The sequence below is a fragment of the Peromyscus maniculatus genome, chromosome 7 (genome assembly GCF_049852395.1).
Source record: "Peromyscus maniculatus bairdii isolate BWxNUB_F1_BW_parent chromosome 7, HU_Pman_BW_mat_3.1, whole genome shotgun sequence".
Taxonomy (NCBI): Eukaryota; Metazoa; Chordata; class Mammalia; order Rodentia; family Cricetidae; genus Peromyscus; species Peromyscus maniculatus.
Window position 1 is genome coordinate 72,566,437 of NC_134858.1, and position 24,335 is coordinate 72,590,771.

The 24,335-nt window shown below is 40.5% G+C and overlaps 1 protein-coding gene across 1 annotated transcript; it reads left to right on the plus strand.

Annotated features, from left to right (window-relative positions):
• The first annotated feature begins 416 nt into the window (after positions 1 to 416).
• Arpp19 (cAMP regulated phosphoprotein 19) lies at positions 417 to 23,800 on the plus strand. The gene is made up of 4 exons (XM_006973754.4): positions 417 to 518; positions 688 to 742; positions 15,888 to 16,010; positions 20,051 to 23,800. Exons 2-4 carry the CDS (start codon positions 698 to 700, stop codon positions 20,219 to 20,221), a joined length of 339 nt encoding a protein of 112 aa, XP_006973816.1. The 5' UTR covers positions 417 to 518; positions 688 to 697; the 3' UTR covers positions 20,222 to 23,800.
• Positions 23,801 to 24,335: the final 535 nt, after the last annotated feature.

Sequence of the window (24,335 nt, forward strand, 5' to 3'; positions counted from 1 at the left end):
AGCTGACTGCTGTGTAAGAATAAGGAATGGAAGCTGAATTCATTCATCGGTTATTTATTACATAGGAAATTCCAAGGTCTGGGAGGGTCTCAGAGTGAAATATTGGCCTCTTCCCTAGTGTGGCTAATATGAAGAGGAAAGGTGACATTACCAAAGTAATCACAATTTCTGTCTAATGATGCTGTGCTCATTATGGAACTCTCCAGAGCAGTGATAGCTTTGAAGAGGTTGAGCTAAGAAAATAAGATCGTGCTGAGACAAGGTGGAGGAATGAAGTAATGGTGGATGGGGTTAAGCTGAAGCAGAGCTACTGCAGAGCACAGAGCAAGCTGATGGGTGAATGGGAGGTCAGAGCAGTCTGGAAAGGCGGGGGAAAAGAGCCAGAGCCAGAGGTAAACTACAATTCCCAGGAAGCACCGGGCGCCCTTGGACGGAAGTGAGGTGAGGCGCGAGCCGCCGCAACCTTTGAGGGAAAAAGGAAGTGCTTGGGCGTCGCAGGGCCGGAGGCGCGGGGATAGGTAGGTAAGGGTGCGGCGCGGGAGTCTGGCGGGCCTGGGCTGCGGGCTCCCGGGGCCCGTGTCGTCACAAGGCGGCAGCCGCCAGCCCGGCGAGCGGCGGGGCAGGCAGAGGGCAGCGGGCGGCCTGGCCACCCCGGTAATCCGTCTTCTCCCGGCGTCTCTTCTGCAGAAGGAGCACCATGTCCGCGGAAGTCCCTGAAGCAGCGTCGGCCGAGGAGCAAAAGGTGAGCGTGCCGGGCTGGCCCGGCGGGGCGGCGGGAGCCAGGTGTGGCTGGAGCCCTGGCTGGCGGGCCTGCGGGAGCGCGGCCCGAGCGAGGCCGGCCTGAAGGAGCCCTCCGCCGGCCGCCGCCTGGCCGCACCGCACGAGGCGGTCGGCTCCTCCCGCATCCGACCTCCCCCGACCCCCCCTCCCAGGCGGCTTGGACACCTAACGTGCCTCTCCGGTGCCTCGGTGTGTCACCTGGGTATACGAGAGAGCCAGGACTCGGGCCGGTGCTAGGAACCCAAGTTTTCTAGCCAGCTTTTGTTTGCTTAGGACGTTGTATTCCCCCCCCCCCGTCCCGCGCGCTCCCCCCCCCCGGAAGCGCTCCGACCACTTGTAAGCTTGCAGGTAACTCCTAAAGCGGTGTCTCCATTCGGGGGCCCTGGGGGGAGCCATACAGATCTAGGTTAGGATTGTGAGCCGTGTGACCCCAGGATCTGTGCCTAAACCCTTAGGGCTTCAGTTTCCCCGGCGGTTAAGTCCCGGTCCTAGTGCCCACTGCCTACGACGGCGGGGAGGCCCAACCGAGGAACTGTGAACCCAGCACGACTTGTGCTCAGACATGCTACCTGGTGGGGTTTGCCTGTGGTACTTGACTAAAGCTCGAGAATTGGAGCTTTACAGATTTTCACTAATTGAATCAGATATTTCTCGAGACTTGGGGATCTTTTTGTCAGCTCGTTTGTATTTCTCCGATGAAGGGAAATGAGCTAGCAATCCGTCTAGGAATACAAGGCCTGTATGTTTTATCTGGGCTGTTGCCTGCCCATTCCATTATTATTAATTATTCTGATGCCCTGCCTTCCTGGTTACATGGAGTCAATGAAGAAAGGAGAAGAGTCCTCGGTCTCGTTTCTTAAATTGTTTATGAAGAGTTCCCAGCAATTTTTCTTATCACTGTGCCTTTAATCCCAGCTCTCAGGCAAAAAAAAAAGCAGGCAGATGTCTGTGAGTGCCCGGCCAGCTGGAGCTACATAATGAGACCCTGTCTCAAATTAATTGATAATTAATAACAAACTGCTTTACTGTACATGAGATTTGCTGTAATGTTTCAACTTTCTTAGGGCTTATACTGAATGTTGCCCTGTAGATGAGTGCTCTGTGCCCATTCCATATGTTCCTAATCGTGTTGACTTTTTCTGTTATTTCTTCCATTACAGTAGTTCTGTTCTGAGAGTACTTGTAAATTAACTGATGAAAAGAAAGAGAACAAAGATAATAAAAGCACCACGTTGTTCGGCTGTATGATACTTTGCAAGAAAGATTTCTTCTCCCTCCCGTCCGTCTGTCCTTTTTCCTTTCTGCAGGAGGGCCTCTGGGGCAGCCTAGGCAAGGGCTTGACCACTGAGCTCTATTCCTGGGGTCCCCTTCTGTTTCTGTGAGAACAGCCAGTGAGAGAAAGAGAGAATATGTGTGTTCACAGCAAGCACTGTACTGACTGACTAGCCACCCAGCCCCTATTTTGCCTTTCTGGGACAAGAGCTGGTGTGGCTAGCTAGAGCGGATGGCCCTGACACTGTTTGCCCCGTTACCATGCTGGCCTAGCCTTCTTGTTTTCAGTTTTGAGATGATCTCATTCAATTGCCCAGGCAAGCCTTCAGGTTGGTGGTTCTCTAGGCTCTGGCTCAAGTGGCTCAAGTTGCAAGCCTGTGCCATGAGGCCCAGCTGAGCAATGAGTTTTTGAAGCCGAAAGAAAGAAAGAAAGAAGGAAGGAAGGAAGGAAGGAAGGAAGGAAGGAAGGAAGGAAGGAAGGAAGGAAAGAAAAGAAAAGAAAAGAAAAGAAAAGAAAAGAAAAGAAAAGAAAATGTATACAGTTTAAGGATTACAGTCTTAGTTGGAATCTTATATTGTAAACTTTGATGTGTTCATAATTGCTTAGGATTTAGGAACTCAAAGCCCATGTCTGTCTTGTCTAAAATACACTGAAATGAATCTTGGTTTTAATTTGATACATAATGGTGTGGTAGGTAATTTTTTTTTTTTTTTTTAAATGGGGATATTTGTGTAGAGGTCAGAGAACAGCCTGCAGGAGTCGATTTTCCCCGTCTACCGTGAGAGTTCCAGGATTGAACCTGAGCCATCTTGCTGGCCCTTGTTTAATTATTTTTCCTGCAGGGGCTCACTCTGTAGCCCTGGCTGACCTTTGACTTGAAGTATTCCTCTGGCCTTAAGCCTCCCAAGTTCAAGGATTACAGTCCCGCTGCCACTACACCTGACTAAAATAATTTTGGGTGACAAGATTTGTTAGTACCAAAGTTTGAAGTATTGATTTCTAGAGTATAAATACTTTTGATTAAAATAGCCCAATACAATATCTAATACCAGTGATAACTTTAATGTTTTGTCTTTATGATTTTTTTCTCTTTAAGCATTTTTTTTTTAGATCTTTTTGTTTCTAGCTAATGTCATTAATATAAATTGGAGGGTGTTTGGAATATAGTGTCCCTTTTTGAATCGAAGATTGGCTGTAGATTTTAAGTGCCTGAGGCATGAACAGATCCTTCAACAGGAGGAAAATGTGCAGAGTCACTTCTGTGGTCTTGTGAGCCAAATCACCTGTTTCTTCTATTTGGAAGGACGGTTACATGACCTCAAAAGTTGACTATTGTCTCTGTTCCCAATTGACCTTTCAATTATAGTCAAAGTATTCAGTTAAAAATACTTATAAGATAGACGTTATGGTAGCTTGTTGTCTATAGAAGTTTAAGATAGCTGGACCCTGCAAGGAATAATAGGACAAGGTCACCTTCTACCCCTTATGAATGGTGTACACTCATGTTAAGAGAGAGACCAGTGGAAATAAAATTAGAAAGCAAAATTTTAAAAAGAGAAGGAAATCAGATAGGCACCTGTTTTTAATTGCGACATTCATTAAATATGTGTGAGCATTAAAAACACAGATATCTGTCTCTCAATTTGTATCAGTCTTAAACAGAAACACAGCCTATCTATAAACTATTCATTGTGGCTGGAATTGTGTTGAAACTAAATATATTGAGAAATGGTAGCAGCTGTTAAAGGTTAATTATCCCATAGGCCATGTGATGATTAAGTTCTCCTTTTTAATATAAGCTATGAGGTCATATAACTATCTAGAACTGAGATAACTTAATGTTTTAAAATTAGTTCTAGCTAGGCATAGTGGATCACACCTAATAATCCCAGCAGTCTGGAAGCAGAAGCTGTCCAGTATAATAAAGCCCATGGTGATATAGCATAAAAACCTTAACTTTGGCCCACTTTAAAAATATGAAAAAAACTAAATACATAATGCATATGTGCGTGTTGTGTCTTTGGTTTGTTTGTTTTAAGATGCCAGTAGCAAGTTTTCTAGAGGTTGTTTTAGTCAAACTAAATGAAGTGTCTTAGAAAGACTAGCTGAAGTAGAACTGAAATACTGTGTTTAAAGAACACCTGGCCAGGCTGGAGAGGTGGCTCTCAACCACCTGTGACTTCAGTTTCAGAGGATCAGTGTCCTCTTCTGACCTGTGGGCATGCGAGTAGTATACAGACATACATGCAGACGAAACACAGTAACTTAAAAATAATTCTTTTTTTAAAAAGATATGGGCCAGGCATGGTAGCGCACACCTTCAATCCGGTACTTGGGAGGCAGAAGCAGGTGGATCTCTGTGGGTTTAAGGCCAGCCTGGTCTACAGAGTGAGTTCTAGAACAGCCAGAGCTATGTAGAGACCTTATCTCAAAAACAAATAAAAACCCAAAAATACAAAATTTAAAAAAAAAAAAAAAAAGGCCTGGTATTTTTGTGCATGGTGGAAAAGGAAGAGAACTGTTAACATAGAATGTTTCAGAGTAAAACCTCCAGTTCCGTTCCACTGCAAGTTCTCTCAAAGGCTGCCTGGAGGTGGATGTTAAGGGGATGACCTTGGACAGTCCTCGCTGGGAGTAAGTTTATCTGCCCCATTATCTGTCACAGGGTGAAGTCCAAGCTCACTAGCCTGCTGTTCAGCCTCCTTTCATCACAGTCTCTTGCTTCGTCTCCCAGAAGTCCCCTTCTTGCCATCACTGTCCATTCTCTTATTGATGCTTCCTCTCCATCCTCAGACAAAACCTGCTCGTCCAAGTCTTTTTTTTTTTTTTTTTTTTTTTTTTTTTGGTTTTTTGAGACAGGGTTTCTCCGTGTAGTTTTGTTGCCTGTCCTGGATCTCACTTTGTAGCCCAGGCTGGCCTCAAACTCACAGAGATCTGCCTGGCTCTGCCTCCCAAGTGCTGGGATTAAAGGCGTGTGCCACCGTGGCCCAACTTGTCCAAGTCTTTGTGTCTAAATCCTACATGCTTTTTATTTAATCAGAATTATGCTTGGTTACATGTGACAGCAAAATGAAACTAGTAGTAGTTTGAACAAGATAGAAGTTATTTTTTTCTCTTGGCAAAGAAGCACAAAAAGCTAGCCCAGGAGTGGGAGAGTGGTTCTGAGGTTTTCAGGATGCCGGTCCTTGCTGCTGCTCCACCATTCTTAGCACCTCAGCTCTTAATGCAGTATGGCTGCTCCAGTTTCAGACATCTTAAGCTCATTAAACTGTGAGAAAGGACACAGAGGGGAAAAAATGTATCCTCTCCTTCATGAGAGGCTTCTTAAATCTTACATATGACACGTATCTTTTATTGGTTGGTTGTTTGTTTGTTTTAATGTGTATGGGTGTTTTGTCTCCATGTATGAGTATATGTGTGCTGCTTGGTGCCCTAGAAGGTCAGAAATGTGCATCGGATCCCCTGGGGCTGGAGCTACAGACCATTGTGAGCCACTGTCTGTGTAAGTGCTGGAGGTTAAATCCAGGTCCTCTGGAAGAGCAGCCGTTGCTTTTAACCATGGAGCCATCTTTCCAGCCCCACTCTGATGTCTCCTAATGACAAAACCTGCCTAATACATTTTCCTGAACATCCCTAATAATACAAGTAACATGTCTGTTTCCTTATATCAGTGTTTAACAGTAGATATAAAAATGCTTCCCCACTCCTTACCCCCCAGGTTTTAAAAAATTCTAGTTAATCTTGGTATTTTCTGGAGCTGTTTTATTATACTCTATCACTGGTAGGCTTAATAATGTTCTTTTTTTCTATTCAGATTTTTCTGTCTTTTGTTTGTCAAATGGGGTCTCTTATCCCAGGCTGGCCTTGAACTCAGTGTGTAGTCAGAATGAGTTTGAACTCCTTACCTTATTACTTCTACCGCCTGAGTGCTGGGGTTTCAGTCATATTCCGTCTTGTGGTGCTGGAGATGAAACCCAGAGCCTTGTGCATGTTAGATAGACGATCTGCCACTGAATTACATCTCCAGTCCAACCAGCTTTTAGATTTGTTTCTGTTCTTGGTATAAGATTTTTACTTTATAACTTACATTCCTGAACCTATTAATTCTGTTGCATCAATGTTCTTGAGCTGATGGTAAATCTACTTATGTAGAAAGTTTCTTGGTTTTATGGACACAGTTGAAGGACATTGTGTTCATTCTGGAGACTTTTATTTACTGTCATTGAATGCCAAGCACTGGTAAATAGTAAGGATTTACAGGACAAAAGTGATTCTCTATAAAATGGTAACAGTAGTTGAACCTTCTTCACAATATCTGAAAAGGTCAGTTGGCCTTTGTTAATTCATCAGTACATTAGTGAACATATTGCTCAGCAGACAGAGAACTTATTTGAGTGCTCTGGTTTTACTGCTGAGCTATGTAACAGCCACAGGCTGAAAAATGACATTCCGATAAAATTATCAGCTTATTAGAATATAAAATAATCATTTTTAACTTTTTTTTTTCGAGACAGGGTTTCTCTGTGTAGTTTTGCGCCTTTCCTGGAACTCACTTGGTAATCCAGGCTGGCCTCGAACTCACAGAGATCTGCCTGGCTCTGCCTCCCGAGTGCTGGGATTAAAGGCACGCACCACGACAGCCCAGCCATTTTTAACTTTTTTTTAGGACTAGAGATTGAACCTAGGGAATATCATTCATATGTTAAGCAAGCACTGTACCACTGATCTACATCCCCAGACCTAGTCATTTTCAAAGGTCTTTTGCTATTGTTGGTGCTGATATACTGAACCCGGACCTCATGAATTTTAGATTGTGCTTTGCTACTGAACCCTAACCCTTGAATGTTTCTGTATATGTATTCAAAGCTTGTACATTAGTAACAGAGGGTTTCTAATGTATTCTAATAGTAAAGCTCACAGAAATACATGTGTTAATCTTAGTTCATGTTTATATTTGATAAAGATTAGGTTCTCTTCTAAGTGTATACTATAGGAAGACAGTTTGATAACCATCCCATCATTATTTGTCAAGAATGTATAAATACATATATTTATAAGTATATAAATATATATATATGTAAATTGCACTTTATTTCATCATGTATTGTTAAAAATGTAGAAACCTGTGGCAGGAGTTTTTATAGAATAAAATTTCAAAATCAGCTTTGAATTTTTAAAGCTATTTTTCTTCTTGAGTTTGACATTTTATTTTAGCTTTTAAATTTTATTATATTTTATTAGTGGATGAGTGTGAGTGTGCAAGCTCTGCCGTATGTAGCTGGAGTTTTCCTGTGTCCCACCTGGCCCATGATCAGGACAAATCTCACCCACCAGTCCTGCAGCCGCTTGGACCCAAGTAAACACACAGAGACTTATATTGCTTATAACTGTATAGCCGTGGCAGGCTTCTTGCTATCTAGTTCTTATATCTTTTTTTTTGTTTGTTTGTTTGTTTTGGTTTTGATTTTTCGAGACAGGGTTTCTCTGTGTAGCTTTGCGCCTTTCCTGGAACTCACTTGGTAGCCCAGGCTGGCTCTGCCTCCCGAATGCTGGGATTAAAGGCGTGCGCCACCACCACGCAGCTAGTTCTTATGTCTTAACCCATTTCTATAAATCTATACCTTGCCACATGACTCATGGCTTACAGGTGTCTTTACATCTTCTCATGGTGGCAGCAGCTAGCGGCATCTCCTGACTCAGCCTTTTACTTCCCAGAATTCTCCTCTCTGCTTGTCCTGCCTATACTATACTTCCTGCCTGGCTACTGGCCAATCAGCGTTTTATTTATCCATCAATCAGAGCAACACATTCACAGCATACAGAAAAGCATCCCCAGCACCCATGTGCCACAGTGCATATGTGGAGAATAGAGAACAACTTATGGGAGTCTGTTCTCTTCCTCCTGCCATCTGGGACCCAGGGACTAAGCTTGGTGACAAGTGGCCCTTTACTTTTGTGAGGGCTTTTGGGGGTGGTTTCTTTGGTTGGTTGGTTGGTTGGTTGGTTGGTTGGTTGGTTGGTTGGGAGTTTTGTTATTGTGGTTATTTGTTTGGTCGGTTTTGCTTGTTTGTTTGTTTTCTGAAACTCTTGATATAGGCCAGGCTGACCTTGAACTCCAGAAAGCCACCTGCCTCTGTCTTTGCCTTCTGAGTGCTGGGATTAAAGGCTTTGTCACCACGCCTGCCCAGCTTCCTTTACTATTGTTTGTTTTTTTCTGAGACAGGGTTTCTCTGTGTAGCCCTAGCTGTCCTGGAACTTGCTCTCCCTTTGCTGTTGTTTTTTAAGGCTTGGTTTTATATATTGCATCCTGGCCTGGAACCCCTGATCCTCTTGCCTCCACTTTGTACATACTGGGTTTTCATATGCCCAGCTTTTAAGCTTTTGTTGAACAGGGTTAATTTTGTAGACCCCCCCCCCCCCCGCCCCTTGCCTGTAACTTTGAGACTGCCTGACTCTTACTAGTTTCTTTGCTTATTACTCTTCTCCTGACCCCTGCTGTGGATTAAACTCAGATCTTCATACATCCCAAGCAACTGATCTACCACTGAATTAAGTCTACTACACACATGTACAGTCTTTGTGTGACTTCCTTTTTTATTTTAAAGCAGGGTGTACCTCCCAAGGCAGCTCTGAACTCACTACAAACTTCTACAGACCCTTGAATGCTAGAAATGTTGGGATACATAGTCACACCTGATCAGTCTTCTCTTTTCTTCTTTAAAATATTTTATCAGGGACCCGTGAGATGGCTGAGAGTGTTAAGGTTCTGGCCTTCAAGCCTACAACTTTAGTTTGATCTCCAGATCCCACTGGTGGAATAAAAGAACTGACTCCTGCAAGTTATCCTTTGACTTACTTCCACACTTCCTCTGTTATGACATGCACGTGCCTCCACACAGCATACATACATGTAAAAGAAATTACTAGGATCTTTTTTGTAAAACCAAGTACTTATAAGATAAATATAAGTTAACACTGTCTTCTTTGGGACAGGACACAGTGAGCTGTCAGTAAGTTTATCCAGACTGTCCTTGAACTCATACTCAAGTGATCTCTAGCTCCATGACCAGGAGTAGATGCACCTGCCAGCACACCCAGTAGATGTCTGCCTGGTACAGAAATGTGCTGGTTTCAAGCCATTTTTTTTAAACATAGTAAGTTGATTGCTGCTCACACTGATTAATATAGGAAAGATCAGAGTTCCTAGGATCTGTCCTAATTCAGACAGAAATTATTCTTTGTAGCAATAAAGTCCACAGTAACCAGAGCGGCTTCTCTGCTCCTGACACTGCTCATAGTTGAAACAGCAGAAATCATCACCTAAGCCTTGCTGCCATCCCAGTCACCTCCAAGTGGGAGATTCCAGACCCCTGGCTTTCATTCCTCAGGGAAAACAGCCCTGTTCCTGGGTGGGCTTCTAGTGCCAGTTAGGTTTCCTTCAAGGACAAAACAGTGATTGTCTTCAATCCCTGTTGTGGTGCTGGGACCTACTCTCAAGGATCAGGCACCCGTGTGCAGGTTATACAGCACACTGGCATGCACCTTGTCATTGGGGACCAGTAAACAGTACCTGCTGTCCCATGCCCGCCATGGGAGCCGCACAGAGAGCAGGGCCTCTGTGTTTCTTTCTGTAGGGTTCCTCTGTGTCGCCCCAGCTGTCGTGGAACTAACTCTGTAGACCAGACTGGCCTCAAACTTAGAGATCCACCTGCTTCTGCTAGGATTAATGGTGTGTGTAGCCACCACCTGACTGGCCTATATATTCTAATAATACGTTTGTCGTAGTATCTATCTTACTCAATATAGATGCACTAGCTCTTATTTGATTAGGGCTTGACTAGTGTGTTATTTCCCCTATGTTTACTTTCTACCTATTTCACTTTTTAAATTTTACTTGGTAAGTGACTAGTTTTTGTTGTTGCTGTTTAAAATCTGGCTCTGAATTTATATTTGTTTATTTTGACCTTTTGAACAGGCTTTCCTGGAACTTCCTATATTGACCTGGCTTGTGAACTTGGTGGCAATCCTTTTGGCTCTGTCTCTCAAATACTGGGATTACAGGCATGACTGTCTCCCTTGGCTTCCAGCTACAGACTTAAATGGACAGGGCATCAGTCCTTTTATGGTTATTGTGATCATTGGCACTTTAGTTTTTTTTCCTTTCATCTTACCCTTTGTTACTGCTGCCCTTTTTTTAAAATCACATCACATCTTTTCTGTTCCTTTGTTATTATTGTGCTCTGTGTGTGTGTGTGGGGGGGGGGGGTATCTAGTCCCATTATTATTTCATTAACTTCCCCCATTGATTTTCTTTTCTTCACTACTAAACTACCAATTTGGAGATTTTATCCTTTATTTTTGTTTAGTTAGCCCCCTTTAAAACTTTATTTTGTAAGCCTGGTGGTGATGTCGCATAGCTTTCATCCCAGCACTTGGGAGGCAGAGGCCAGCAGATCTCTATGAGCCTGGTCTACAGTGCAAGTACCAGGACAGCCAAAGCTATACACAGAAACCCTGTCCCCCCACCAAAAAAAAAACATGATCACTTGTATATTAATTTATTTTCTCATTGCTCTGACTCAGTATCTGATAAAAGTAACTTAAAAGAAGGGTTTATTTTTGCTCAGAGGTTGAGGATACAGTCCACGATGGCTAGGAGTATATGGCAACATGAGCCAATACAGCTATAGCCAGAAGCAAAGATGAATGTTGGTGTTCATCTTTCTCCCTTTCCCCCCTTCTAATATTTAGTGTATGTGCATGTGTGTGTGCACTTGTGTGCATTTATGTGTTTTGTGTAAATGCACATGTGAAGACTAGAAGAGGGCTTCCTTTGGAACTGGAATGACAAGTGTTTGCACAATGCTTGTCTTATTACATAGTTGTTAGGATCCAAACTCCAATCTTTATGATTGTACAACTTCTCTTAAACCACTGAGCCATCTCTTTAGTCCACTTCCTTTTTTAAATTCAGTCCCTAGTACCCCAGCCTATGAAATGATATGACAACATCTAGAGCAGATCTTGCCACCTAATTAATCCATCTGCAAGCTCCCTTACAGATGTGCCTAGAGATTCTGGTTCCTGTCATGTTTTGACAGTCATTATAAACCATCATGACTTCCAAATTATAAACATTTAAATTAAAAATACTATCCTCTTATGTGTTTTTCTTTGTTGTCTCATTTTATTTTTACAGCACTTGGAATTGAACCTGGGGCCCTGCCCATTCTTGGCAAGTGCTCCACACTGAGCCACACCCCAGCCCTTTATTCTTGCCTACCCTCCTTCCTTCTCAGATGCTGGAAATTATGAGTCCAGGGCCTCTGTGCCCTCTGACATAGGGTACATCCCTGGCCCTTCATCTTCTCCTACCCCCCCACTCTCTCCTACAAAAGACATCTACGGTATAATATTTGATGCATGCATATGTAACCTATTTTTTTCTTTGTTTTATATTTCCTTCTCTTTATCTTAACACCCCTCCACACACACACACACACACACTGCCCTTGTTCATTTTGTTTTCTTTCTTAGCTAAAATAAATGTTCGGGAATATCTTTGATGTTCAAGAAACTGTAATCATAGCAAATTCTGTGTCCAATTCTGTTTTTAACATGACTATAAGTATAAATTATTCCACTTGATTTTTTTTTTTTTTAACCATCATATAAGGAGGGCAAGAACAAAAGCTACTTGACATATTTCAAACAGAAAGGAAATGGTTTGGGGTACTAGATTACAAATTCTTGAAAGGGTTGGAAGAACAGAAGGGGAAAAAGATGTTTTCAGAGGCAAGGATTGAAGAAAGTCGTGTTTGGAGCCTTTCATCTACTCCACTGCCATGTAGCTGCTACAAGAGCCCCTGATTCTCTGTGGATACCCCACTGGAGGAACTCACAGGGGCCTGCTGCTCTGTAGCAGCACGATCAAGAGAAGAATGGCCTCTCTTCTTCTACACTTCTTCATCTGTGGGGCTGCCTAATTGGAGTACAGTTGGGGAAATGTAGTTTTAGCCTTCTATTTGTACTGTTTGGGGAAGCTTGTAGAGAGGAGCAAGAATGGCTCAATGCCAGCAGCCACTGCACCCCACCCCCACACGTTTATATTTCTGTAAGTAAATCTGTAGTTGTGTTAGAATGTTAGTGAACATTGTTAGCTGGAGTTATTTAATGTAAGGTCCTAAAACTTCAGCAACTGCAGTAGATTAAGAATGTTTTATATGGTTCTCAAAAAGTATTGTACAAGTCTTGATAGTGCTTAACTTCGTTTTAAAGTGTACCTTAGGTCTGTCTTTTCATATCTTTCCTTCTGTTGAATACAGAACAAAGTTTGAATTCATCTAGGAAATTATACTGATAGCACTTATTAATAACGTGTTATGTATTGATAAGGACATTCAAGGATTCTCCTCCTTCATCCTTCACTTCCTCTCTTTCTCCTCTCCCTGTCCTCTTCCTTGTTTTGAGATGAGGTCTCGTTGGTCTCAAACATTTGAGATCCTAGGTTCAAGAAATTATCAAAAGAAGTGTGTTTGGGTTTGAGGAGTATGTGTGGGGAGGGGAGAAAGAATGTCTCTCCGTATAGACATGGAACTGGATATGTAAACCAGGCTAGCCTCATTATTGTTTCTTATGTGAGCATGAGTGTGGGTGGATGTGTGCTGACTATGCATGTGAAGGTCAGAAGGCAGCTCTCAGACTTGGCTCTCTCCGTCCACCATTAGAATCAGAGGTTGAACTCAGGTTGTCAGGTTTATGTGGCAAGTTCCTTTAGCTGCTCTGTAATCTTTCTGGCCCAAGAAAATCTGATTCTGACAGGAAGGTTTGAAAGTGCTGAGACGAAAGGCCAGTAGTTGACTTTGGCTCCTTTTCAATAAGCATTATTTAAAATGGGCTAACTGGACAGGGAAACCCAAGAATAAGGACTTGCATCAGTTTTTCATCCAAGTTTTGCTGTGAAATTGCAGCTCTGAGAATGCCAGGGAGTTGCAGTAGGTTTGTATAGTGAAGGGTAAGCGGCCAGCCACTAGATGTCGCTAAGGCTCTAGCACACCTTATTTTTGTATTAGTGTCTCCAGCTTTACATAAGTACAATGTCCTTATATCTTTACCTGGTTAGGTTCTAAACTTTGTAAGACAGGAATTATGCATAAAATCAGGTTTGAAAAACTCCTTAAAGAACTGCCACAATACTCAGGAAACAGAGGCAGGTGGATTTCTTCTGAGTCCAAGGCCAGCTTGGTCTACATAGTGAGTTCCAGGATAACCAGAGATACAGAATGAAACTCACGTCAAAGACAAACAACAAAAAGCACCATGAAAAATGATGATATTGCAGTTTGAATACCAGCTGAGGTGTTGTGACTTATGAAGGCTTTGTGTAGTGGCTTATGGAGGCTTAGTTTTAAATGTGACAGTAATCAGCAGCGTGTTGATATGCTTACACGCTGAAAGTTACCAGGGTTTAGATTGTATACCTCACACTTGAACTTTTGGACATACCATTCTTAAATGTAAGGACTAGAAAAATGGTCACTTAGAGTCTTACCTGTGCTGAATACACAAGTAAATTTTGTATGGAGCATATGTGTGGATGGCCATAATAAGAGATTGTCAGCATAGATACATGAAACTGCAGCCTAGAAGGGGGAAGCAGGACATCTGAATCAGAAAAGGCAGGTTTTTATAAAGAGATTAGAAAACAGCCGGGCGGTGGTGGCACACACCTTTAATCCCAGCACTGGGAGGCAGAGCCAGGCGGATCTCTGTGAGTTCGAAACCAGCCTGGTCTACAAAGTGAGTTCCAGGAAAGGCTCAAAAGCTACACAGAGAAACCTTGTCTCGAAAAAACTAAAAAAAAAAAAAGAAAAAGAAAAGAAAAAGAAAGAAAGAAAGAAAGAAAGAAAACAAAGGATATCTGCCATTAGCAACTGTTCCTTCAAAATCCTCTCAGACATTAAATGTGGGGTATAAGGGAGTTGTTGAGGGTCAAGTGTTGATAATACTGTAGAATATGTATAAATGTAATTTTGAGGAAAATCTCCAAAAAAATACATGAGATTGAAAAGTTCCTAGATAATTTATTTACTTGTTATATAAGAACAGTTGGTTTGACATTTATAGATTTAACATTTCTGCTATTTTACTTCATAAATAACCTTAGAGATTCAAAATGTGCCAAAAGTGTGATTTTGCCAGTTCAGAATGAGTCCCATAGCTAAAAGTACCCTTGCCAGCTGCTCAGCCTCCCATCATAGGAGACCTGTGCTTTTTCATGATTCATTGTTCCTGTCATGAGGTGATCAGTTCTTTCCTGTAAGATAGTGTTTTGAAGAATATGGACTTAATCAGGATGGATATTTGAGAAAATGGTCTTGAGACAGTGACAGGACTAGAGTTATAACCAAGTACCCCAAGTTTAATCCTTAGCACAGTGGGGGTACATTTAATGACAGTCTTTTTAGGAAGCTGACTTTGATACCTAAAAATGTGTGACATGAACAGAATTGCCCTTTTTGATGGTGAGAGACAGGGACTCACTCACTGTAGCCTGGCCTTGACCTTGCTGTATGTAGTCTTCCTCCCTCAGACTCCTGGTGCTGTGATTACAGGCATGAGCTCTTTTTTTTTTTTTTTTTTAAATTTTATTTTACAATACCATTCAGTTCTACATATCAGCCACGGGTTCCCCTATTCTCCCCCCTCCCACTCCCTCCCCTTACCCCCAACCTACCCCCCATTCCCACCTCCTCCAGGGCAAATCCTCCCCCAAGGACTGCGATCAACCTGGTAGACTCAGTCCAGGCAGGTCCAGTCCCTTCCTCCCAGACTGAGCCAAGTGTCCCTGCATAAGCTCCAGGTTTTAACCAGCCAACTCATGCAATGAGCACAGGACTTGGTCCCACTGCCTAGTTGCCTCCCAAACTGATCAAGCCAATCAACTGTCTCACCTATTCAGAGGGCCTGATCCAGCTGGGGGCCCCTCAGCCTTTGGTTCATAGTTCATGTGTTTCCATTCATTTGGCTATTTTTTTTTTCAATAATTGAGTAAAACCGAAATTTATTATAAGCTACAGTCGTCCTAGGGACCTCCATGCTATATATATATATATATATATAGCCTCTATGGTTCTATGGGTTGTGATCTGATTGTTCTTTATTTTATATCTAGAATCCACTTATGAGTGAGTACATACCATGACTGTCTTTCTGGGTTTGGGTTACCTCACTCAGGATGATTTTTTCTAGTTCCATCCATTCAGGCATGAGCTCTTACACCCAGCCAGATGTGAAGATTGCTGAACATATTTCTGTCCTTTACAGATATCAAGGTCTTCTGAATTGATTTAGTTAAGGGAAATATGCTAGTATTTGGGCAGCTGTTAACGTCTAGTAAAGAGTCTAAGGAGTTTAAAATCATATGTAATTTTGAATAAATAGGAAATCGGAAAGATCTTTTAGATTTTGATAATATTAAGAAAATTCTCTAAATATAGACAAAGAGCTGAAGAGTTCCATAGAAGGTGACTAACTATGAATGTATTATACATGACTGGAAAGTAACTGCAAGCAAGATTTGAGAGCTGAGCTATCTGGGTATTTTTATCCACTGTATGGGGTGTTATACATGCATCACAGCTATAATAGAGCTATCACATGGGACATTTGAGAAGAAAGACAGAAGCGTTTGAAAGGCTTCTGTGCTTGGTTTCTTAGTCAGAGGCTGTATTACTTGGCATTCAACAACGAAAGTCAGAATCCAGATATTAAGAGGTGAATTATTTTCAAAAACTGAGTTGTAACAGAAATAATTTACTTGAAATTATTTCAGGAAATGGAAGATAAAGTGACTAGTCCAGAGAAAGCTGAAGAAGCAAAATTAAAAGCAAGGTATCCACACTTGGGACAAAAGCCTGGCGGTTCCGATTTTTTAAGGAAACGTTTGCAGAAAGGGGTAAGTTATTGAGCATCTTCCCTCACAGGGAAATGAACTCAGTGTGCTAACAGGCCATGAGATGAGTATCTGCATTTTTAATCTCAGCTTACCAGGTGCATGTGTCTGTCTTTGTCAATATTTTACATGGTTCATACCATGAAGATGTATGAAAAGAATCAATTATAATGCTTTAAATTATAAAATATTCAAGTATGTAGCATAGTATAGATAATAATGTAAAAGAATTCCTGTGACCACCACCTTCATTTAATATTGATATTTTGTCATCTTTGTAATTAAAGTAAATGTAGATATAACTCAAACCTACCCTGTATTTTCTGTATGGTCCCTTTCCTTCTTTTCAAAAGAACCGATGTCTAGAAACTGGTGGTGTATCCCACTGCCCTTATTAAAGCTTTTACCATTTGGAAAGCAAGTCCCTCGTAACATCCAGAGGCTTAAGACCCTTTGTATTTGGATGAAATGATCACTTGTAAAATCATCTAATTTGCTTTGTAGTTCTTTTTTTTTTTTAACTGATTTACATGTTATAATTTTAGTAGTTCAAATTACTGAAAACATTTCATTATTTATTAGCATTGAAATAGTAGTGCTAATTTTCTCTCAACTCCTTCCTTAGAAAATTAGAGTAAAAACACATTTGAATTCTTTATCATGTGAGGACCAGAGAATGGTGAAGTATATGTGGAAGATAATTATTGTATAAGATGCTACATTTTTATGTTTCTCCTTAAGTAAATACCTTAAGTGTATTGGTATTGGCTACTTATATACAAAAACAAGTCTGTGGGTGTGCACCATAGTTACATATAAACTGTTTTCTCAACTCAAAACGCCGAATGTGATCATTACAAATGATTTTTAAAGGTATTAACAAATAGCATGTTTTTTTTAATGTGTGAAATGAAAGGATTCACATATTTCAAGTAATAATATACGGGCAATTATGTAAAATATAGAAAAATGCAAATTTTCTGTACCATAACACAGAATCTAGTAAGGAAATTATTCCAAATATCAAGGACCTTAAAAAACATTAGCATGATCCTAAATAAAGGAATATAACAGAGGAAATAGAACTATTAAAACAGACACTGTTTACATCCATGATAGAAATCAGTGAAATTTCATCATACTAAATTCAACCAAAGTGGAAAAATATTAGAATAATTCCTACTGCTGAGCTTGAAATTAAGTGTAGTTAATGAATTACTTGTCTGTATAAACATTAAAATCATTACTCTTAATTTTGAAAGTGTTTTATAGAAGATTCATGGAAATATTTACATTTGACTAATCTCTTATAAATTAATGTAAGGGTGTAATTGAGAGAAAAATATCTTCAAATTTAAAGCTGTTTTTTCCCCCTCTTAAAGCTTTTACTGTAATTAGAAGCAGCATCATTGTTCAGCATCAGAGAAATAGTAAGTTATAATCAGTCAACAAAATAGAATATGTGGTTATTTGAAATCATGACTGTAAAGGTCATGTAGTGGGAAACTAGAAATATCAGAGTGAGAACTGCATTCATTAGGAATCTAGTTATGCAGGATGTGCATGGACTGTCCACTTACAGAACCATACTGTTAGGTGTATTTTCAGCTATGACATAATCATGTATAATCCTAGGCATCAGATAGCCATTTGCACTTGACTGGTTACTAGTATTTTGGAGACAGTTTCTTCACAACAGAATTAATATATCTTAAACTCAGTATCGTAGATGTAAATAGTTGGAAATACTGCCACTTGAATCAAATAATTCTATAGAATTTGAAATTGAATGTTTGAATGATTCTGTATTTTCCCAAACTATCAGTGAAATAAGCCTTTTTGTTGTTCTAGAATTTATTTCAAATCTGAGTTACAAGGTTCTAGGTTTCAGTTTTCCTCTGCCATGATATTTAACAAGCTAAGAGACTTAGTTTCTCCATTATTTGAGAGGGTTGAATTAAATTTAATTACCATATTGGATCTTTTTCTGTACTGTACACATTGGTGATATTATGAAATTAATGTGTTATATTTTCACTGGGCTTCTAATAATAATATCGTGTCCATGGTGAGTTATAGCCCATCAGAGTGGGTAAGGATTTGAACAGTCTAGCCCATGATTTTCTGTATTTGTAAGGTTTGTAAAGTACCAAGACTGAGGGCCCAGTTCTAATAAACATGACTTTAAGGTTTGTCATGTTAGGTGGTAACATACATAGTGTCAATGCTGCTCAATTTTAGTGGGAAATCAGGCGTTGTGGAACATATGTAGCACTTGGGAGGAGAAGACAAGAGGATCAAGAATTCAAAAGGGTTGGGGATTTAGCCTAGCACATGTAAGGCCCTGGGTTCGATCCTCAACTTAAAAAAAGAATTCAAAGTCATCCCTGCTACATAGCAAGTTAGAATTTGAGGTCAGCCTGGGCTACATGAGACATTGTCTTCAGTTAGTGAGTGAGTGAGTGAGTGAGTGAGTGAATGAATGAATGTGAAGAGAGACTTGTAAGATTGCCTCCATATGATCTAAAGTATGTTTTATTTGGTTTTAGGGGTTTATTTTGCTTGAGATAGGGTCTCATTATAGCTCACACTGGCCTGGGGCTTACTAAATAGCCCAAGCTGGCCTCAAACTTGCTCTGATACTCCTGCTGCACAAAGACTCCAAACTGAGGATTATAGGAAGTAATCTAATATATATGGCGTGTGTGCATGTGCATTTATACACACATGCACACGTGTGCACACACACACACACACACACACACACACGCGCGCGCACGCGCTCATGAAGTTTAGAAATTGTTAAACATCTAAAACCTGCTAGACTATATCTGTTGGACCCTAACCTGAGAAAAAGCCATCTCCTTCACTGGTAGCACCTGTCAGTGTCTGTTCTGCCAGGTTTTGTTGTACCAGTATCTTTGCTCAAATTCTCTGGGCTTCACTGTGAGTTTAAACTCTAGCAATAGTAAAATATAACTATTATACTCTTCAGAATATCCTAGTACGCAATTAAATGAGATCCTTTTCTGATTAAATTTTTCTAGTTAGAAACTGAGTTCCATTAAATTGGAGGAAATTGTACGGCCTATAAGAGAGAGAGAGGGTAAAGGCTCTTTTTGCCAAGCCTGGCAATCTTAGTTCAGTCCCCAGGACTCACGAGGTGGAATGAGAGAAGCAATTGTAAAAATTGCCCTCTGACCTCCACATAGACTCTCTGACACACATACCCACTAAATAAGTAAATGAAAAAAAAAATGTTTATGTATTTATTTATTTATTTTAGCTTGCGGTGTTCAGTTTCTTACTTTGTACATTAAGTAACACAAATTTACCAGGCTGCTTTGTTGTCCAGATGCCAGCCAGTAAAAGAAGCAGTGCTCCATTTTCCTTTTTATGACAGGGTCTCATGTAGTTGTAGCAAGATTTGAGTATCTGTCTTCCTGCCTCCACTTCCTGAGTGCTGGGATTCTAGGTGTGCCACACATAGTTAGCTAGAAGCAGCTTCTTGATTTGGGGGCATTAGAATTCCACACTCTTTTTAAAGCATCACGCAGAAATGATACTGCAGCAACCTCAGAAGTGCCTTGCCCCGGGCACCGAGAGAGCGCTGGCCCATCCAGCTCTTGGGTCTCCAGGCGCCTCCCCTGGCCCCGCCCAGGCGTGACAGTTGCCAGAGTCTCAATGGGGGTTGGAACTTCCAGATCCAAGCTGGAATGGCTACCCACTACATTGCCCACATTTCATTGTTACTGCTCCATATAAAACTTGTACAGTGCTATCCAAAAAGTAGTTTCTAATCATGGATCCATTGGCTTTAGGCCAGATGGGGCTCATCAAAAGACTAGTCAGGAGGAGCCAGCTAATAAGACCTGTTACTAGGCCATTCAGCAGTCTTACGCTAGCTGTGAGTCCCAGCTACTTCATTTTAGGGTCTGTAAAGTCTGAGACATTTTTTTCTTCTCATTATTTATCTAGGCCATCATTCCATCACTGTATCTTTGAACTCTAATCTATTTTTTTGTTTTTGTTTTTGTTTGCAGCAAAAGTATTTTGATTCTGGGGATTACAACATGGCAAAAGCAAAGATGAAGAACAAGCAGCTTCCTGCTGCAGCCCCGGATAAGACAGAGGTCACTGGTGACCACATTCCCACTCCACAGGACCTTCCTCAGCGGAAACCATCCCTGGTTGCTAGCAAGCTGGCTGGCTGATTAAAAGAGCTGAACTGCATGGGTCTTCTAATGTCCTTTATTTCTCCTTACTGCGTTACTTACCCACTTTCTGTTTCCTTTCACTCACTATGTCATTGGAGACTGACAGCTTTGCAGGTAGTGGTAGTGTGTGCTGCTGTTGTCAGGGAGCAGACATGTGTAGAGGTTTTAGTTAGTTTAACAGTGCACTGATGCAAAGGACATGGAACAGCAACTTAAGTAATTGACGTTACAATAATTGTACATATTACCTAGCTGGTGTAGGGCTGGCTCCAACAAGTAGCAAGCAAGTTTTACAGCTTTAATGTTCTGGCTTTCCTTACTTCCCCATAATTACAGCTTTGTATGTTACTCTTATTTAATAGAACCTCTGTTGTATTGATTTCTTCTGTATTTTCCTTTTGAATTTTGTAAGACAGAAGTTTAAGACCACAAGTTGGAAGACAAGTCACATAATTCAGACACAAGTAAATGGGCTGCAAAAGATTTGAATAACTGCTTGGACTTGACGGCCTTAAACCTGCTGTTCCAGCTTTAACAAGAGCATCTTACCTGGGCGATATTTGCCCGTTCTGGTGTGACTTGTGTGACTCCAACGCTTACCAGCTGTCATTGACGCTCATGCTCTTCCTCGGGTCTGCAGTGCTGGGACAGCTTTCTTTGTTGAAGACGTGAATGGGTGTGCATGTGCACTGACTATTGCATTCACTTTTGTGCCATTTTGTAAATACAATAGTTTTGCACAACCTTTTACAAATGTCTGTATTAATTTCACCATATTAGAAAGTAGATAATGTGCCAACCAGAAGCACAAGACTTCCTACACAAATCTGCCCACCATTACTGCTTTTGTATAAGAATAGTTTACAATCTTGAGCTTATTAGAATACCAAACTGAAATACACTCAGCCTGATACAGAATTAAGCATTTTCATTTGTTACTAATATTCATGACTTTCAGTGGCCTTGTACAAATATGATATGTTGCTTAGGCATATCTTTTGTTCTATGCAGAACATTTCATTTTGACTCTTTACAAAAAAAATTACAATTCATATAATTTATATAAACTTCCTTAATGTAGAAACTTTTTACTTCCAACTCAGCTTTGGGGATACTAAAGTTAAAGGCTTGCATTCTCTGCCTTCTATGTTGTTCTCAACCCCCATCTTCTCTTTACTTTGCTTCTGTGACTCGTGTTGGGCTGTTCCATTTATGAGAGCATACATGTCTATCTCTACTTTTTAAACTTGCTTAAATAAAAGGATTTTTGTGAGGGTTTTTTGTTATGCTGAGGATCAAACCACTGTCTCACACGTGCTTAATAAGCACTGTACCACAGAACTACACTCTTATCCCTAAGGGAACTTTATAATGAAGCAAGTAGTTGAAAAGATTGGTCTAGGAAACTGTCACGATAAGCTGAATTCTGGTTAAATAATTTTAAATAATTAGGATGAACTAGGAAAATTGGGCTTATAACAATTACAGTGATTTATGTGATAGGTAAAACATTTATATTAAACTATTTAGGTATCTCCTCTACATGTCATTTTAATAAAATATCAATTTACTTTTACTTGTGGTTTATGTGATAGTGAAAACATTAGCACACTTTATTGGGACACGTTTACTATTTTCTTAGAGCCCTTTCTCCAGGATGTCAGGCCTAGGGGAAGCATATTGAGCTGCAGCAGCCTGAGCTGATATTGTTCTTTCCCTTCATCTTGGGCTGGGATGAGACCTACCCCACTACGGGAATCCAGGCATCATTTTGTATTGTGGCTATATGCACCTGCTTTCCTATGGTTTCACACTCGTGATTAGTCCTGCTCCACTCAACCTGAAAGGAAGAAAAGCAACACACTCTATACTCCACATTGGTAATTTTACAGCGTAGTTCTATGTCAATGTATTTGTAATGAGCAAGTGAACTATTCTGTAATATGTATAATTCACCATAGGATTGATATCTAGTCTTTTTTCCCCCCATGGATATTTGCAATCCCATCACCATTAAATTCAGATTAGATGAATCTGAAGTGAGAGTGGCCATGCTCTTCCTGACCACCAGACTCAATTTATGACAAGTGAGTAACACCTGCTTGAGTTTTGATTTGTAAAATAGGACACTGATATTTAACCTACCTCAAGACTTGAGGATCTGTGAAATACTAAGTGCCCCAAATAAAATCACTATCAGAAGAAGTCTCCTCACTAAACCAACCTGCCTTCTATAAAGTAGCAGTGCTTAAATAAAATCTCAGGATTTTCCACGAGGAAAGACCTGTTAAGGATTTGTACGTATAGCTGCATAGCTTCCATTATTGGTGCTTGAGAGTTTTACATTTTCCTGTTTTGTGTTCTGCTTCAAAGCTCAGTTTATTATAGACATTTTTGTAGGCTCTTTGGTCATCATTTAGTGAAGATTTTGATTAAATGAGCTTAATTGTCCATTTCTATGTCAAAGTTGTGTCTAAGGAATGGCTAGTTTTAATGTTAGAGTAAACTGAAGTTGATAAAAATACTAAAGGCAAACTGGCTAAAGTCTAAAGTCTGTTTTGTTCAGTAGCTCCTATTAGAAATTGAATTAAATGTATTGAAGGCTACATCGACAGTTGCAGCTCGTGTCTAGTTGGAATAGCATTTGGATAGATTGGAGGGGGCATGTTTGTAGTCTACAAGTTGCTAGATAATCTTGTACTAATGAAACAAGTCCAAACTATTCAAGGCAGTCATGACAAGGCCTCTTCTTGTTATTACTTCCACAGTTAGAATTAGTTGCTGTTTTTACTTGATGTACCCAAAGTATACCTCTGAGTATTGGTAGTCATTACTAAGTCAGACTTGTATTCTTAATCTGAATATCACAGTCTTATCAAAACTGAACTATCAACCCAAACTCTGCTCTAAACTTACTATTTGATGGTCAGAAGCAGGTAGCTTGTGGGAAGAACAGTTCTGAGTGGCTACCAAGGCCTTGTCTGTGATGGCTTCATCACATCCCCAATGTTCAAACTTACTACTTCATTGTAACCCATGTCTGTCACCTGTCCTTCCCTGAAGCCCACTGGAAGCACCTACATTTTCTGAAGCGCCATCTTGATCTCACTTGGCGTGTACTGCCAGTCTTACCCGGGTCCCTTTCTCCAACTTCTCACTACAGCTTTTAGAAATCAGAATCAAAGGAACTCAGAGTGGCTCATCATAAATGACAAGTGGATACTCTTAACTAGTTGTTCTAGCTTTTGAAGTAGGTAGACCTGTGGGTTTCAATTCTATAAATTCCTGGTGGTGGTGACACCCATTCGTGTATGTTTGTATGGTATTTATCAACTAAATAGCAGTAGAAATAATCTAACTCCTTTAGTACCATGCCCTCAAATCTGTCACTGCTTCTCCACCATTTGGTATGCAATAGGACACTGTATGCAGAGGGCCAACGTAAATGCCTTTTCTTGTTCAAGATGTCTGTAGAGTTGGCGGTTAATGCTGAAGTTTGTCAAAGAGCCCTTCCAAACTTATACTTGTAAAATACACCCAAAATAAATGGATCTACCTAATTTTTATTGATTTTAATACGCAGTTTTGTCTTATTTGTTAATGTTTTTCAGTATGTTTTCTGAAGTTAAGCCATTATAAAGAAATTATTTGTGATCTTAGATTTTGTTTTCATTTAAATGTGTTAATGAAACCCTGCTGTTCTCATCTTACTGTACTACAGTAGTAATATTAGGTACAGAAAAATGAAAGAGACGGGTGGAAATAGTTTCAGGAAGCCCACAGGGCTGAGGATATAGCTTAGTTGGTAGAGTGCTTGCCTAACTTGCACAAAACTTTGGGTTCAGTTCCTAGTGCTTTATAAGCCGTGTCTGCATGCACATGCCTGTTACCTCATAGGCAGGAAGGAGGAACAGTTCATAACTTCATAAGACCATCTCAGAAAAGTTCTAAGAATTCTATAGGAATGAATGCTTCAGTGTAGAACAGAGACGAGTTTTCAGATGGAATTAGAAATCAGATGCTGTGAAGGTAGGTAGAAGGAAGAAAAAAGTGCATTAAAGGTGAAGGACACTTCATTCTCACAAAAACAAGGAGTTGGAGAAAGGTGAGC